This window comes from Nycticebus coucang, chromosome 3 (assembly GCF_027406575.1).
Source record: "Nycticebus coucang isolate mNycCou1 chromosome 3, mNycCou1.pri, whole genome shotgun sequence".
NCBI lineage: Eukaryota > Metazoa > Chordata > Mammalia > Primates > Lorisidae > Nycticebus > Nycticebus coucang.
The window spans coordinates 25,245,577-25,261,914 of NC_069782.1; the positions used below are offsets into that span (position 1 = coordinate 25,245,577).

The following is a 16,338-nucleotide window of genomic DNA, read 5'->3' on the forward strand; positions in this document are numbered from 1 at the left end:
GGAAATGACTAAGATAAAGCAGACACATTTTCAAAAATAAAAAGGAGACAGTATAAAGAAGAAATAATCATGTTGGAAGTTTAAATCATAGTCTTAACATTTTTAGACCTTAGACCAGTCTCTCAGTCTAGAGATTAAGACAATGAGAGAGAAAATGGTTCAACAGGCAGGCATAGTGGTTCCTGCCTGTAATCCTAGCACTTTGGAAGGGCAAGGCAGGAGGAGGGCACAAGTCCAAACGGTGAGACTAGCCTGGGCTACATAGTGAGACTCTGTCTCTACAACAAAGGTAAAGATTTCCACTGTCACTCTAGCCCAGGTGACAGAGCAAGATCCCATTTCTTAAAAAAAAAAAAAAAAAAAAAATTAGAAAAAAATGAAGATTTCACAAAAGAACCAAGATGTCAATCAAAGTCTCTTGATTGGTTATTACTAATTTACTCTTTTTGTAACACAACAATAATGTGTGCTTCTAAAAAGGATGCATTCTTAGCATTCTGAGCCAGGGAGAACTGAGCTGCCAAGCAATGTCAAACAAAAGAAGTGGTGGCCAGACCCCGCCGGCTTCTGGGCTACAAACTGTCGTGTGTAGAGCTGGTGGCTTTGTCCCTAGAGAACCCAACTATGGGGGCTCTCCAGAAGAGCAAACACCCAGTTGAGATTCAGGCCATGGCTCAGAAACCTGATGAAGCAAAATTCTGCCAGGTTTGATGGAGATAAAAATGAGAAAACAAAGCCTCAGCATAAAAAGTCCATCAAATGGTTTCCAACCACTTTTAGATCAGAAAATAGCCTGGCTCACTTTTTTTGTTGTTGTTGTTCTTCTGTTTTGTTTTGGTTTTTTGAGACAGACTTCCACTTTGTTGCCCTCGGTTAAGTGCTGTGGTGTCACAGCTCACAGCAACTTCAAACTCTTAGTGCTCAAGCAATTCTCTTGTCTCAGCCTCCCAAAGAGCTGGGACTACAGGCACCCACCACAACATTCAGCTGTTTTTTGACAGTGGGTCTCGCTCTGGCTCAAGCTGGTCTTGAACTCGTGAGCTCAGACAATCCACCCACCTTGGCCTCCCAGAGTGCTTGGATTACAGGTGTGAACCACTGCGCTCAGCTGGCTCACCTATTTTTCAGAAAAGAGCTAAGGAAGGGTATGATGTCAGACATTAACACTTCAGCTCAGCTTGAGCCAATACTTCAGCAGAGGAAGCTGCTGGCTTGGATGTGATTCCAGTGACTTTAGGAAAACCACTCTACCCCTGCCAGATTAAAGTGAAAAACCCCCTCTTCACCTTTGGCTCAATGCTCACCCAGTACCAAGCAAAATTAGTCTAGAAGGAAGACTAGGACCTTGCTTCTTACCTCTTATCCAAGTACATAGCACACAAGAAGCACTCTGTAAATATTTTTCAAATGAATGAATGGACAAATATATAAATGGACTTTAAATGCTTATGTGACCACTGATCTGACATAGAGGTTTATATTATAGTTTACTAAAAAAAGGAGCCATAACTAAGCAAAGATAACATAAAGAATATTGAGGTCAAGTTTAAAGTCTGCTAACCTCTAATTCATTCACTCGATAAATATTAACATTCAATGCCTGCTATGTGCAAGCATTGTGCAATTTGCTGTAGATGGAAACCAAATAGATAAAGCTCCTGCCCTCAGGAAGCTGATGATAATGAGAAAAAGAGCACACAATCAAACATGCACACAAATATAAAATAACTAAGAAGAAGAACAGAAAACCATTTGAGAGAGTGGGAAGTGTGCATTTTAGATTAAAGGATCAGAGAAAGTCCTTCAAGCAAATATTCCCTAAAGGTCCCACTTGTTATGTGTGAACTGGAAAACAAACAGGTACAAAGAAGTATCGTTTTTCACAGGACCCTGCATCTGAAATGCATCCTCGTACTGAGTAACATGTGTGCACGTGCAGTGAGCTAAGGAGCTTCTATTTTGGCAGCCAGGCCCTATGACCCCTAACCCTGGAACCTCCCCAAGCCATCATCCCTTGCAAGCTAAAAGCCAACAAATTACAACAATTCAAACTTCAAAACTTGATTACATAATACAGATATCAGGTTTTTGTAAAATACGTAGACATCCAAACATACCAAACAAATAATCTGTATATGAACACAAAAGATCTACAGCAGCAAATTCTGGGATATTCGGTAAGGCCACTTGGTTAACTTCATCGGTTCTGGTGTTCTTCTTTCCAATAAGGAGGTTAATTGCCAGCACAGCTTCATTGACCTATAATTAACACATACATCAGAATTCACAAATATAATCTACCTGATTCGTAGATTATCCATTAGTTAATAATATGAAAAAGTGAATTTATAAAGTAATATTCCATATACATTGGAATCCTGACATTGGTGACCTCTGATACATAGAATATATCATAGTCAAACAAATCACTTAGTGTTGACAATTTAATTAATGCCTAAGTCACTTAAAATAAGCTATCTCACCTAGCAATGACAGATATTTGCCAAAATGTCAATAGCCAATATTTTCACAATATTTTCATTCTAGAAAAGCTAACACAAATGGAGCTGGTTCTGGCTAATAGAGATTAAAAACATTATACATATAATGAGTATTTCTAATCTTTCCAAAGAAACACAATTGGCACAAATCCCCAACAAGGTAAAACTTTCCTTTTCTCTTTTCAAAAGGTACATTGTGTCAATAAGCAGAGAATACAGACACAACAGTAGAAAGAAAGATTAAAACAAAAATCAGTACCCACCTGGGCAGCAGCTCTTATTGCAATCCAGGCCAATGAGTTGTACAATTCAAATTTATCTGCTGCTTGTTCTTTAACAGAACTGCTTCTTCTGAAAGGCTAAACATATGACAAATGTTTTATGATAAAGATAGCATAAAATTTCATGATAAATTTTGTCATTGTCTGAAGAAGACATTTCACTGGAATACTATGTAGTCATTAATGATAATATACTTAACTGACCTGAAAAGATATTCAACATATATTGGGGAAAGAAAAGTGTTGGTTACAAAATTGAATACAAAATATGATCCTGCTTTTCAAAAATATCCATGCACACATATGTTCCTTGAACATAGGAGCAGGGAAAATTATTGACAGTGGTTATCTCAAATTTTAGAGGTAATTAAATTTTATTGTATTTTCTAACTTTCCATTATGAGTTTGCATTACTTGTGTAGTAAATTAATAAAAATGGTGCTTTAAGTAAAATTAAATACCATCATAATAGAGAATCTATAAATCAAATATATTGTATGTAACAATGTCATAAATGAGATTATTATCTAAAGGTTTTTAATAGGTATTTGCTAACATCTTTATAACTAGGAAGTAGTAAAGAGACTGTATTATCATAAAGTTCCAATGAATGGAGACCTTTCTACATGGTTGTGTGCATATATAAGTTTAGTTTTTATTTTATTTATTTATTTATTTATTTTTTGAGACAGAGTGTCACTTTTTTGCCCTTGGTAGAGTGCCATGGCATCATAGCTCACAGCAAACTCAAACTCTTGGGCTCAAGTGATTGATTCTCTTGCCTCAGCCTCCCAAATAGCTGGGACTACAGGCACCTGCCACAACACCTGGCTATTTTTAGAGATGGGGTCTCCCTCTGGCTCAGGCTGGTCTCAAACTCCTGAACTCCAGCAATCCACCCGCCTCAGTCTCCCAGAGTGCTAGGATTACAGGGGTGAGCCACCACGCCCAGCCCATATTTAGTTTTTAAACATAAGAAAGTCAGTGTTACAGAAGTGAACAGAAAGAAACTATACCAGAAGCATATAATCTGGTTGTATATTTTTAAAGGTAACTAAAATAAGTTTTAATAATCTTTCTAAAGATTTGAATAATCTGGATAGGGCTAACTTAGAATTAGACCCCTTCGTGCTAATTTTCTGATGCCCATATGTTGACCAATTCTTTGTCAGCAAAACTGCAGAGTAAAACAAACAATAACAAAACTGCCTTTGACTTTGGCTAGACAAATACCAAGGAAAAGGAAAGGCAATTTATAATGCTGGTGCCAAAGCAGTACGTATTGTTACAAGGTGCAAGTGGGGCCTAGCCTAGATTAAGCGTGGGGGAAGAAGATACTAGAGAGATTTGCCTTTGGGAAACCTAAGTAAGATCTCCCTGTCCTAAGACAAAAAGGCCCTCATCATAGCAGAACTACTTAGGCTCTGGGGTAGCAACTGCTAGCCTATAGGTAATAAACTTAGGAAATTTACCTACCTAAAATCTGAAAACAAGACTAATGGGCATGAAATGAAGACTAGAGAATAACATTAAATGACTATAATATAAGACCAGGGGTCCAAATACTAAAAAAAAAAAAAAAAAAGCCCAAAATAGGAAGTAATTTTTTTTTTTTTGTAGAGATAGAGTCTCACTTTACAGCCCTCGGTAGAGTGACATGACGTCACATGGCTCACAGCAACCTCCAGCTTTCGGGCTTAGGCAATTGTCTTGTCTCAGCCTCCTGAGCAGCTGGGACTACAGGCGCCCACCACAACACCTGACTATTTTTTGGTTGCAGTTTGGCCGAGGCCAGGTTTGAACCCACTACCCTCGGTACATGGGGCCAGCGCCCTACTCACTGAGCCACAGGCGCCACCCGGAAGTAATTTTTTTTATGATGGTGATTGTTTTTTTTTATTACTTTTTTTTTTTATTGTTGGGGATTCATTGAGAGTACAATAAGCCAGGTTACACTGATTGAATTTGTTAGGTAAAGTCCCTCTTGCAATTGTGTCTTGCCCCCAAAAGGTGTGGCACACCTTCCCTCTCTCTGCTCTTCCTTTCCCCACCCTTCCCTCCTTATTTCTCTCTCTGCTCTCCCCTTCCCCCACCCCCACTGTGACCTTAATTGTCATTAATAGTCCTCATATCAAAATTGAGTACGTAGGATTCCTGCTTCTCCATTCTTGTGATGCTTTACTAAGAATAATGTCTTCCACTTCCATCCAGGTTAATACAAAGGATGTAAAGTCTCCATTTCTTTAATGGCTGAATAGTATTCCACGGTGTACATATACCACAGCTTGTTAATCCATGCCTGGGTTGGTGTGCATTTAGGCTGTTTCCACATTTTGGCGATTGTAAATTGAGCTGCAATAAACAGTCTAGTACAAGTGTCCTTGTGATAAAAGGATTTTTTTCCTTCTGGGTAGATGCCCAGTAATGGGATTGCAGGATCAAATGGGAGGTCTAGCTTGAGTGCTTTGAGGTTTCGCCATACTTCCTTCCAAAAAGGTTGTACTAGTTTGCAGTCCCACCAGCAGTGTAAAAGTGTTCCCTTCTCTCCACATCCACGCCAGCATCTGCAGTTTTGAGATTTTGTGATGTGGGCCATTCTCGCTGGGGTTAGATGGTATCTCAGGGTGGTTTTGATTTGCATTTCTCTAATAGATAGGGATGATGAACATTTTTTCGTGTGTTTGTTAGCCATCGTCTGTGTTCTTTAGAGAAGGTTCTATTTATGTCTCTTGCCCATTGAAATATAGGATTGTTGGCTTTTTTCATGTGGATTAATTTGAGTTCTCTATAGATCCTAGTTATCAAAATAGGAAGTAATTTTGAATTGAGAAAAAAGAATTATTGAGGAGGGCAGGCTTGAGCTTAGAATTAAAAAAATGCATTAGGGAAAGAATATGGTGAGTATTTTTTAGATGGGGGAGGTGTTCAACATTGTACAGGACACTCTAGCCCATGTAAATAAAAAAAAAAAGGAAGGAAATGAATATAGATTAGAAATGAAGAAGTAAAACCATTTTTCTTTGCAGAAGACGTGATCCTATAAGAAAATCCTAAGGAATAAACACACACACACACACACCCCTACTATAAACACCACTAGAACCAATAAATGTTTAGCAAAGTTAGAGAATATAAAACTCAACACACAAAAATCAACTAACAATAAACAATAAAGCAATAAACAACCTAATAATGAATAATTTTTTAAATTCCATTAATAATGGAAGTAAACTTAACAAAAATGTTCAAGCCTTATACACTGAAAAGTACAAAACACTGTTGAGAGAAATAAACTAAGATCTAAATAGCTTTTTGCAGAAATTGATAAGAATATCCTAAAATGTGTATGAAAATGTAAAGGATTCATTGATCTCTCAGTCTACCTTTATGTAAGTATCCACTGTCTTAGTAAATTTTTAAATGGAAGAACATGGAGGACATGCCCTTTTTAATTTCAAAACTTACTAAAAGGTAGAATCAAGACAGTGGATACTTACACAAAGGCAGACTTAGAGACTAATGAATTGATTTAGAGTTCAGGAATCAACATTTACAATTATAAACAAAAAATTTTCAACAAATGTGCCAAGGCAATCCCTTGAGGAAAGATAGTCTTTTCAACAAACAGTACTAGGACAACTAGACATCCAGGTTCAAAGAGAAGAATTTAGATCCTTACCTCACACCCTCTAAAAATATTAACTCAAAATGGACCATAGACTTACATGTAAAAGTTAAAACTACTAAACTTCAAGAAGAAAACATAGGAGAAAATCTTTGACCTCTTAGGTTAGGCAAAGTGTTCTTAGATATCCCACTAAAAATACAATCTATAAATGAAAAAAATGATAAATTGAAATTTATTAAACAAAGTCAAGCTACGAACTGAGAAAAAATATTTGCAAATCATTTGTCTGATAAGGAACTTGCATCTAGAATACATGTATATATGAACATACACACATGTGTGTACACACACACACACATGCACATGTAAAAGAAAACTCTCAAAGCACAGGTATGAAGAAAACAAATGACTCAATTTAAAAATCGGCAAAGGATCTGGTTGGACACTTTCCCAAAGAAGATATACAAATGTTCATATACAATAAGTACATGAAAAGAACTTAACATCATTAGCCATCAGGGAAATGTGAATCAAAACCACAATGAGATAGCACTTCATTCCCACTACCATCAAAAAGATAGATAGTGTTAGCAAGGATGTGAAGAAACTGGAACCCTCATATACTGCTAGTAAGAATGTAAAATGGTGCAGCCCACTTTGGAAAATAATCTGACAGATTATGACTCAGGAATTCCATTCTTAGGTATATACACCAAAAGAACTGAAAACTTTTATCTATACAAAATATCATATATGAAAGTAGCTCAACCATAACAGCCTAAATAGAAACAATTCAAATGTCCATCAGCTGTTGAATGGATAAAGAAAATGTGTCAGGCTGGGCATGGTGGTTCACGCCTGTAATCCTAGCACTTGGGAGACTGGGGCAGGTGGATTGCCTGAGCTCACAGATTCAAGACCAGCCTGAGCCAAAGAGAGACCTTGTCTCTAAAAATAGCTGGGTGTTGTGGCAGATGCCTTTAGTCCCAGCTACTTGGGAGACTGAGGCAAGAGAATAGCTTGAGCCCAAGAATTTGATGTTGCTGTAAGCTATGATGCCACAGCACTCTACCAAGGATGACAAAGTGAAATCTGTCTCAAAAAAAAAAAAAAAAGAAAGAAAGAAAATATGGTATATCCATATAATGGAATACTATTCAGCAATAAAAAGGGATGAATTCCTGTCACAAGCTACAGCATGTATGAATTTGAAAAACGTTATGCAAGGTGAAAGAATCAGGCACAAAATACTACAAAATGTAAGATTCCATTTATATAAAATTTCTTGAAATAGCAAATATATACAGACAGAAAAAAGTTTGGCAGCTATATGACACTGGGGTGGGGGAGGATAGGATTGACCACAAATGGCCATAGGGGACCTTTTGGGGGAGGAGGGAAATGTTTTCTTTGTTTGTTGGTTGGTTTTTGCAGTTTTTGGCTGGGGCTGGGTTTGAACCCGCCACCTCCGGCATATGGGGCTGGCACCCTACTCCTTGGAGCCACAGGTGCCACCTGGAGGAGGGAAATGTTTTAAAATTGGATGGTGGTAGTAGTTGCACACCTCTGTAAATTTACTAAACATACATGAATTGAAGTCACGGTTGGAAATCGTACCTTAACAGGTCTTTTTGAAATGTATGCATGCTGGTCTCTCTCTTTGGACTAATTTTCTCCTACTTAACTACTTGGAAAACTCCACTTATCCTTCAAAATTAATCTAATCAGTGAAGTCTCCAGCATATTCCCAAGGAAGAATTTGTCCCTACTTTGTACAACTTCTTCACCTCAACATATCATGGTTATAGTCCTTGTCACACTGCAATACAATTATTTGCCTCCTTTCCTAGACTCTGTGGGAGTAAGACAGTAAAGACAGTAAAGTTCTAGACATACATTAAGCTCTCAATAAGTGTTTCATTAATGAATGAATAGAGGAATGTTCAAGAAATAATCAATTCAGCTTAACTAATAAAAATCAAATACCTACTATGTACAAAATGCTTCAGAAAGAATATAGATGTTTAGCTGAAGTTACATAATGATAGATAATAGTTCCATTTTAAAAGTACTTATTATATACAAACCTATTATCTTGTTCAACCCCCCTAGTCACTGTAAGGGGTAAGTATTGTCACCTCCAATTCACAGATGAAGAAACTAGGCTTAGAAAGGCCTGAGTCATATGGCTAGCTAGTACCTAGGTTGTCATAAAAGTTTTGACAGAAATGTAAAATCCATGCAGGCAGACACAAATGAAGCCCTCCCAGCAACACCAACAGGCTGAGCAAGTTAAAACTTGCATGGGTGGATCAGAAAGGACGTGGTCAACCGTGTTTCTTGGAAGTGAAATTAACGGACCATAACACAGTCTGTCTCAAAACTTTCATAGTGACACATGTGTATCAATGAAGCTAGGATTCAAACCCAAACCAGTGCCATGGTCACTCTACTATATGGACACTACATGAAAATGAAAAATACTGCTTTCTTTTAAGGGTTTATAATACATCGTACTTATTAGGACATATTTCAAATATGGTCTGAATATAACTGAAATTTTTTTAAATTTGTTTTGGCTGTTTTCTATACTTCTAGTAAGTCTGTGACTTGCTAAAATATTTATATTGTGTCAAGACACACAGAAAGTAATGATCATATATGGAATTATACTCCTTCATGCCTTTCTTTCTTTCTTTTTTTTTTTTTTTTTTTTTGAGATAGAGTCTCACTATGTCATCCTGGGTAGAGTGCCATGTATCACAGCTCAAAGCAACCTCAAACTCTTGGGCTTAAGAGATTCTCTTGCCCCAGTCCCAGTAGCTGGGACTACAGGCACCCACCACAATGCCTGGCTATTTTTTGGTTGTAGTTGTCATTGTTGTTTGGCAGGCCCGGGCTGGATTTGAACCTGCCAGCTCTGGTGTATGTGGCTAGTACCCTAGCCGCTGAGCTGCAGGTGCTGAGCCCTCCTTCATGCTCTTAATTATAAACACTTCTCTAGTAAAGGCTAAAAAGGTGATACATTATCATCCCAGCATCTATTAATTTGTACTGCCACCTGCTATGAAAACAAAGATTTTTTTTTTTCTATTACTGGAAATAAACATGTTTATCACACCACAAAAATTAACTTTTTCTAGTTTGTAATTATTTTTTATAATTGTTTTTGCTGTCTGAAAAATTAAAGGTTTGATACCAACATTTCCTGAAAAGATCCCTTGGTGGGACAAATAATAATTCAATAAAGACAAAATAGGAAAGCCTACTACAATTTTAAAAATAAAATAAGTAAGATTACTGGACTCAGACACCTTTAACCCAGTGGGATTATTCCTGCCTCTAAGACCTCCCTTAGTCTCACCTTGGGTACTGAAGTGTGTGGTTCATGGACCAACAGAATCGGCATTACCTGGGAGCTCATTAGTCAGACTCAGACCCCATTCCCAACTTGCTGAATCAGAATCTGTAATTTCACAAGCCTTTTAGAGATGTTTCTGCACCTTAGTTTGGAATCACAGCATCCCTCTGCAACCCCCGCAGGACTCCCTCTTCATCCAGCAAATCCCACCTTGAATATCATCTCTTCCCTCTACATATTTTCATAATCCCATCAACCCAAAGTATTTCCTAATCCTAAAAGTCATCCCCATTTCCCTCCTTCTCCCTCATTCCCTGGCATCTATTCTTCTCTGGTTTATCATCTGTTGCTCCACAGAGAGACAAGAACAGGGTTTGAGTTTTCCTTAAACACTGCTCTACCACTTGCCCTAGAAGACTGCCTGGATTGTAGTAGGTGCTCAGCGGATTTGTGATGAATGAATCAAACAGTGATCTGTTTATAGGCTGTATCAGTGCCAAAAACCTTATTTGTCCATCCATTTAATCAATATGTCATTTTCTGCAGTTATCCTGATTAATACTAATGGCTTGCTGCCCAGAGTATTTACATACACCTGCATTTCATGGATTATTTTATTTATTTATTTATTTATTTATTTATTTATTTATTTATTTATTTTGTAGAGACAGTCTCTCACTGTACCGCCCTCGGGTAGAGTGCCATGATGTCACACGGCTCACAGCAACCTCTAACTCTTGGGCTTACGTGATTCTCCTGCCTCAGCCTCCCGAGCATCTGGGACTACAGGTGCCCGCCACAACACCCAGCTATTTTTTGTTGCAGTTTGGCTGGGGCTGGGTTTGAACCCACCATGCTTGGCATATGGGGCCAGCGCCCTACTCACTGAGCCACAGGTGCCGCCCTCATGGATAATTTTAACAGGCAAAAATGTCTATTTGAAACCATTTCCAGAGCCCTACATAAAATATCCAAAGAAGCATCTAAATATAAATGTAACCATAGAGTAATGAATTAATTTCTCCAAGTCACGCAGGAAAATCAGTCTCATTATTTCAATAGCACACTGTTACCAAAATAGCAAGCTTAAAGGCAATTAACTTATAATTTCTAATAAAATAGACTATTACCTTAAGCAATAATGGTGATGATGACATTCTTCTCTTTGGCTTCATCAGATGAAAATATAATAGGGCCATTTCTAGGTAGGAATTTCTTATCAATCTAAAACGATACAACATTGTACTTTAGTAAAAATAGCTTCACCGCTCATAATCATTTGCATCATTTGCCAACAATTCCTGAGCTGACGAAATGTAAAAATTGGCAAAACCAGCATCTGTCCCAAACTCATACCCTCCTTTAATAGTGCTGTTAGCCCTAACACTAGCATCTTCCTCCCTACTAAAACTGGAAACTCTTGAAGAGAGCTAACCATTGCTGTGTTGGCAATTCTCCATGACACGACTACATGAAGCCCAACATCTAAACCATCTTAGAATATTCCAGCAGACAAGCCACTAAAGAAGGGAAGATCTGGAGTAGAGGAACCTATCTTGAAAAACAGGCCTTTCTCTCTACCCTCCTTCATTAATTACAATCGAAAGAAACACATAGTTAAGCAATGAAAAAGCAATGATTGGGTGTGGGTTAGGTCTATGACTATCAAACCTGTCAGCTGCAGGTAAGTGCAGTTGAAGCAAAGGTGGCTTAATCTCAATATGGAGGTGAGTTTCACGCAGAATTAAGTTAGCCAGCCCCGATGCTGAGAACCAAAGTGAATATCCACCCAAATCCCTTCTACCTACCATTTCACATCTAGGGGAGGAACTTCTTGTTTATAAGTCAGTCATCCAGAAAAGAGGCCCCAGCAATCCTGGAACTGACAGTAAATCTAGATATGGCCAGAAGTGATTCATAATTCAGTACGCTAATGGAATAATGACCATCATCTACCTTGCCTGTGAGGAGGACTTGGCTTGGGGCCAAAAGCAACGAGCTTGCAATGGACAGCATGGACTACGCCTCCCACAGAGAGGCCTCCCAACCCTCCAAGCCTTGAAAGGTCAATGAACTACAGAACATGTGGCTCAAACCAAACCCACACAGCTTTAACAAAGAAAAGATATATTTTTACTCTGAGTTTTGGTCATTTCTCAAGCTCAGTTGTATAGCTTCACATAAACTCTCAAGTTGTAAAGTTGGAGATTTCTCTTCCATCATTATTTGACGTTCTATTTTGCCTGGAAAAGGAAAAAGATACACAAAGACAGTTTTTCCTTTTTCTGTTATTTAGAATGTAAGACAAATACTTCATGCTGGAAATTTGGGACATCTGATGTACTGTCCTTTGGTCTGCCTCATCTGGTTGTTTTTTTTTCTTGTAGGAAGGTAAGCCAATGGGGAAAGATAAACTGCTTCCTTCCCCGGGGAGCTTAGGCTTCCTCTGCCCACTCCAGTTGACCACACTGAGTCAAGATTCCTTTGCCTTTCCTGACACAACTGGTCTTATCATCTTATTTTTCCTCCATTTCCTTACTTTATGCTTTCACCTCCTCCTGCATCTCATTCCTTTTTTCTACATCCATTTTCCCCTTTTCCCTGTGTACTTTACAGATATCAGGGAAAACATCTGTGATCCCAGGTTTATTGCAGCACTATTCACAATAGCATCAATCTAAGTGCCCTTCAAAGGATGAATGGATAAAGAAAATGGTATATGAATGATAGGATACTATTCAACCTTAAAAGGCAAGAAAATCTTGTCATGAAGATCTGCATGTGTCCAGTCCTCAGGCAACCGCCAAGGTCCCTGGCGAAGGCGAGGTGCCACATCAGCTGCGGCAGTTGGGACGCGCTGGGCTATGGCTGAGGGCAGTACTCGCAGTGCTGGCCTCCGCAATGAGACAGGAGGGACCTCGACTCCATCCAACAACCCGCTGTCCCACTGCAGGCTGCATAAGATCCTGGCAATGAGGTGGGACAACAACAAGTTGTCTAGGAGCCAGAGACAAGATGGCTGACTGAAGTCAACTTTCCACAGAGGCTCCCATCCAGAAGGAGAGTTAAAGGACAGAAATTTAGCAAGTAACCTGGTAGATTAGAGCTGCACCAAGAGAGAAGGTTGAAGAACGCACATCCACCCTGCTGAGGCGAGGTGAGACCCCAAGGATACAAACAAAAGGTACAAAATCCATCACCAAGTGGATGGGAGTCCCCTCCCCCATGAGAACGGCTCAGAGTACCCCACAAACAAACCAGCAGAGTTCAAAGGTCCTCCCACTACACTCCACAGGAGAGATCTCTAAAAACTGGACCTACCTCCCCTACTAGGGTACCACTCTCCTGCCAGGCATAAAACTGTGTAAAACTGTATATATTTTCTACCTGCAACTCTGAGCTCCCAGCACTTCCCTCCACTCTCACTCTGAGGTCTGGAGGCCTGTCCCCCAGGAGTCCAGATTCTTGGGTGATTTCTTGAGGGATGTGGACAGGGCCTAAACTGCAGCTGGTCAGTGCTGACTCTGCGGCATGGGAGTGAGGAGAGGATGGTCGGCTGAGAGGGAACCACGCGGGAGCGTTGGTGCCCCGAGGCGCAGAGCAGCAGCCATCTTTTGGCAACAATAGGTCTCACTCCCGGATATTCCAAAGCCACACCCCCTGTCTCCCTGGGCAACCAGAGGCTGCCGGGCATCTACTCAGGTGGCAATCACGACAGAACAGATCTGGGATGGAAATGCAGGCCCCGTGAGCAAACGGTTTGCCTGAGGCAGTACTGGCCTGGGTAGAGCATGGGGACTAGAAACGCATGCGCAGAGCCGGGAAGTTCCCAGGGTGGGGCTGACCCAGAGGACCGCTTTACTGAGCCAAAGACGCATCCGGCCCTCAGGGGATCATCAGCCTATAGACAAAGGAAGACAGGAGGCTAGAACTGATAGGTAACCGAATACAAACCTGCAGGAGAAAGACAGGGCCTGAGGAGCAGGCTCTGGGAACTCAAAACAGCTTCTCTTCTGCAGGAGAATTTAGCAGGGACAGAAACAAATCCCCACAAAGCTGTTCTGTTCTGTTCTGTCAGTAACATCAATCAGGGGCGGGGCTGGAACTGAGTGAACACCCCCCAGCCTCCATCAAGCACCCGAGGTTGTCAGGCCTCACCTCCCCCTACTAGATAGAGGCAGAGTGCAGCAGCCTGGCTAAGCAGAAATAGATTTCCTTGTGATTTAGGCAGGTGCAAACCCCTGAAGTATCTGTTCATTACAGGCAACTGGGTCACAGCCCTGCGGGGCTATCAGTGACTGGGTGTGACAGAGATGCAAGGTGGGGAAGGAGGCATCAACCTTCCCAGACTGATCTATTTGCAGGGTGACTCCTCCTGACTCCATGGAGTACCGGAGCAAGCCATATCTGAGTAGTCACCAGACCCCTGCAATCCAGTGGCCAGAGACCTTTTAAACAATCCCACCTGAGACAGGTGCTGACTGAGACAATTTATTTGGACTTTTTGAATTGAGCCAATCGCCTGAGGACTATTCAGGTGGTGCCCTGGGTGTGTGGTTGTACAAAGGTTTGATTTTCCTTTTCCAATTGTTGCCTGTGGGGGGCAGGGTGACTTAATTGCTGGTATTTCTCCACAGCTGAGACTTCAACCAAGAGTAACTAGGTCAAACAGAGACAAGCTGAAAACAAGACAGAACCACTTAGCCCCACCACACCAAACAGGTCCCAAGTTTCTCAGGCCATAGCACTGCACGGGTCCTCAACAAAGCTCCAGGGGAAAAAAATCAAACGGTGTAAAACAATCTTGGGGCGGAATCAGCGGAAAAACTCTGGTAACACGAATAACCAGAATAGATCAACCCCCACAAGGAAAGATATGGCAGGTTAACTGAAGATCCCATTCATAAACACCTGGCCGAGATGTCAGAAATCGAATTCAGAATTTGGATTGCAAAAAAGATTAATAGAATGGAGAAAAATTGGAATTAGAAATTCGAGGAGCAATTCAAAAGTTGGAATTAGAAATCTGAGGAGAAATTCAAAAGTTGTTTCAAGAATTTAATGAATTTAAAGATGAAACCACCAAAGATTTTGACGCACTGAAGCAAGCATTTGCAGCCCTCAAAGATCTGAAAAATACAGTAGAATCCCTCAGTAACAGAGTGGAACAAGCAGAAGAAAGGATTTCTGACATTGAAGACAAAGCCTTTGAACGCTCCCAAACTCTCAAAGAGGAAGAGAAATGGAGAGCAAAGACGGATTATTCTCTCAGAGAGCTCTGGGATAATTCGAAGAAGGCTAATATCTGCCTCATTGGAATCCCTGAAAGTGATGAAGTGTCCTCGCAAGGCACAAAGGCCCTTCTACATGAAATAATGACAGAGAATTTTCCAGACATGCCAAGAGATTCTGAAATTCAGATTGCAGACAGTTTCAGAACCCCAGCACGACTCAACGTGAATAAAACATCCCCCAGGCATATCATAATTAACTTCACTAAAGTTAATATGAAAGAGAAAATTCTGAAAGCAGCCAGATGTAAGAAATCCATTACTTACAAAGGGAAGAATATTAGAATGACTGCAGATCTCTCTGCTGAAACTTTTTTTTTTTTTTTTTTTTGGCCGGGGCTGGGCCTGAACCCACCACCTCCGGCATATCGGACCGGCGCCCTACTCCTTGAGCCACAGGCTCCGCCCTCTGCTGAAACTTTTAAAGCCAGAAGAGGGTAGTCATCCACTTTTAATCTCCTAAAGCAAAATAACTTTCAATCCCAGATCCTGTATCCAGCTAAACTGAGTTTCATTTATTATGGAGAAATTAAATACTTTAATGACATTCATATGCTGAAGAAATTTTCCATAACCAAACCAGCTCTTCAGGATATTCTCAGACCTATCCTCCATAATGACCAGCCCAATCCTCTACCACAAAAGTAAACTCACTCAGAAACTTCGGATGAAACTCCAACTTCCACAGTGGCGAAAGGATTAAAAATGTTCACTGGACTTTGAAAAAACTCGATACCCAAAATTTTACCAGACTTATCAATAGTCTCCGTTAATGTGAACGGCTTAAACTATCCTCTAAAGAGGCACAGGTTGGCTGAATGTATACAAAACCTCAGGCCAGACATTTGCTGCATACAAGAGTCACATCTTACTTTAAAAGATAAATATAGACTCAGGGTGAAAGCATGGTCATCCATATTTCAGGCAAATGGTAATCAGAAAAAAAGCAGGTGTTGCAATTCTATTTGCAGACACAATAGGCTTTAAACCAACAAAAGTAAGGAAGTATAAGAATGGTCACTTCATATTTGTTAAGGGTAATACTCAATATGATGAGATGTCAATTATTAATATCTATGCACCCAACCAGAATGCGCCTTCATTTATAAGAGAAACTCTAACAGACATGAGCAACTTGATTTCTTCCAGCTCCATAATAGTTGGCGACTTGAACACTCCTTTGGCAGTGTTGGATCGATACTCCAATAAGAAGCTGAGCAAAGAAATTTTAGATTTAAACCTAACCATCCAACATTTGGATTTAGCAGACACTTGC

At 40.1% G+C, this 16,338-nt stretch overlaps 1 protein-coding gene across 1 annotated transcript in view; it reads right to left on the bottom strand.

Annotated features, from left to right (window-relative positions):
- The window catches only part of CFAP54 (cilia and flagella associated protein 54), a 339,644-nt gene that overhangs the window by 80,429 nt on the left and 242,877 nt on the right, over positions 1-16,338 (bottom strand). Inside the window, exons 58-62 of the mRNA XM_053586325.1 lie at positions 11,909-12,014; positions 10,902-10,995; positions 8,691-8,693; positions 2,765-2,860; positions 2,118-2,259 (exon numbers count right to left, since the gene is read on the bottom strand). Coding sequence (XP_053442300.1) covers positions 2,118-2,259; positions 2,765-2,860; positions 8,691-8,693; positions 10,902-10,995; positions 11,909-12,014 — 441 coding nt within the window. The remainder of the gene's footprint in view (positions 1-2,117; positions 2,260-2,764; positions 2,861-8,690; positions 8,694-10,901; positions 10,996-11,908; positions 12,015-16,338) is intronic.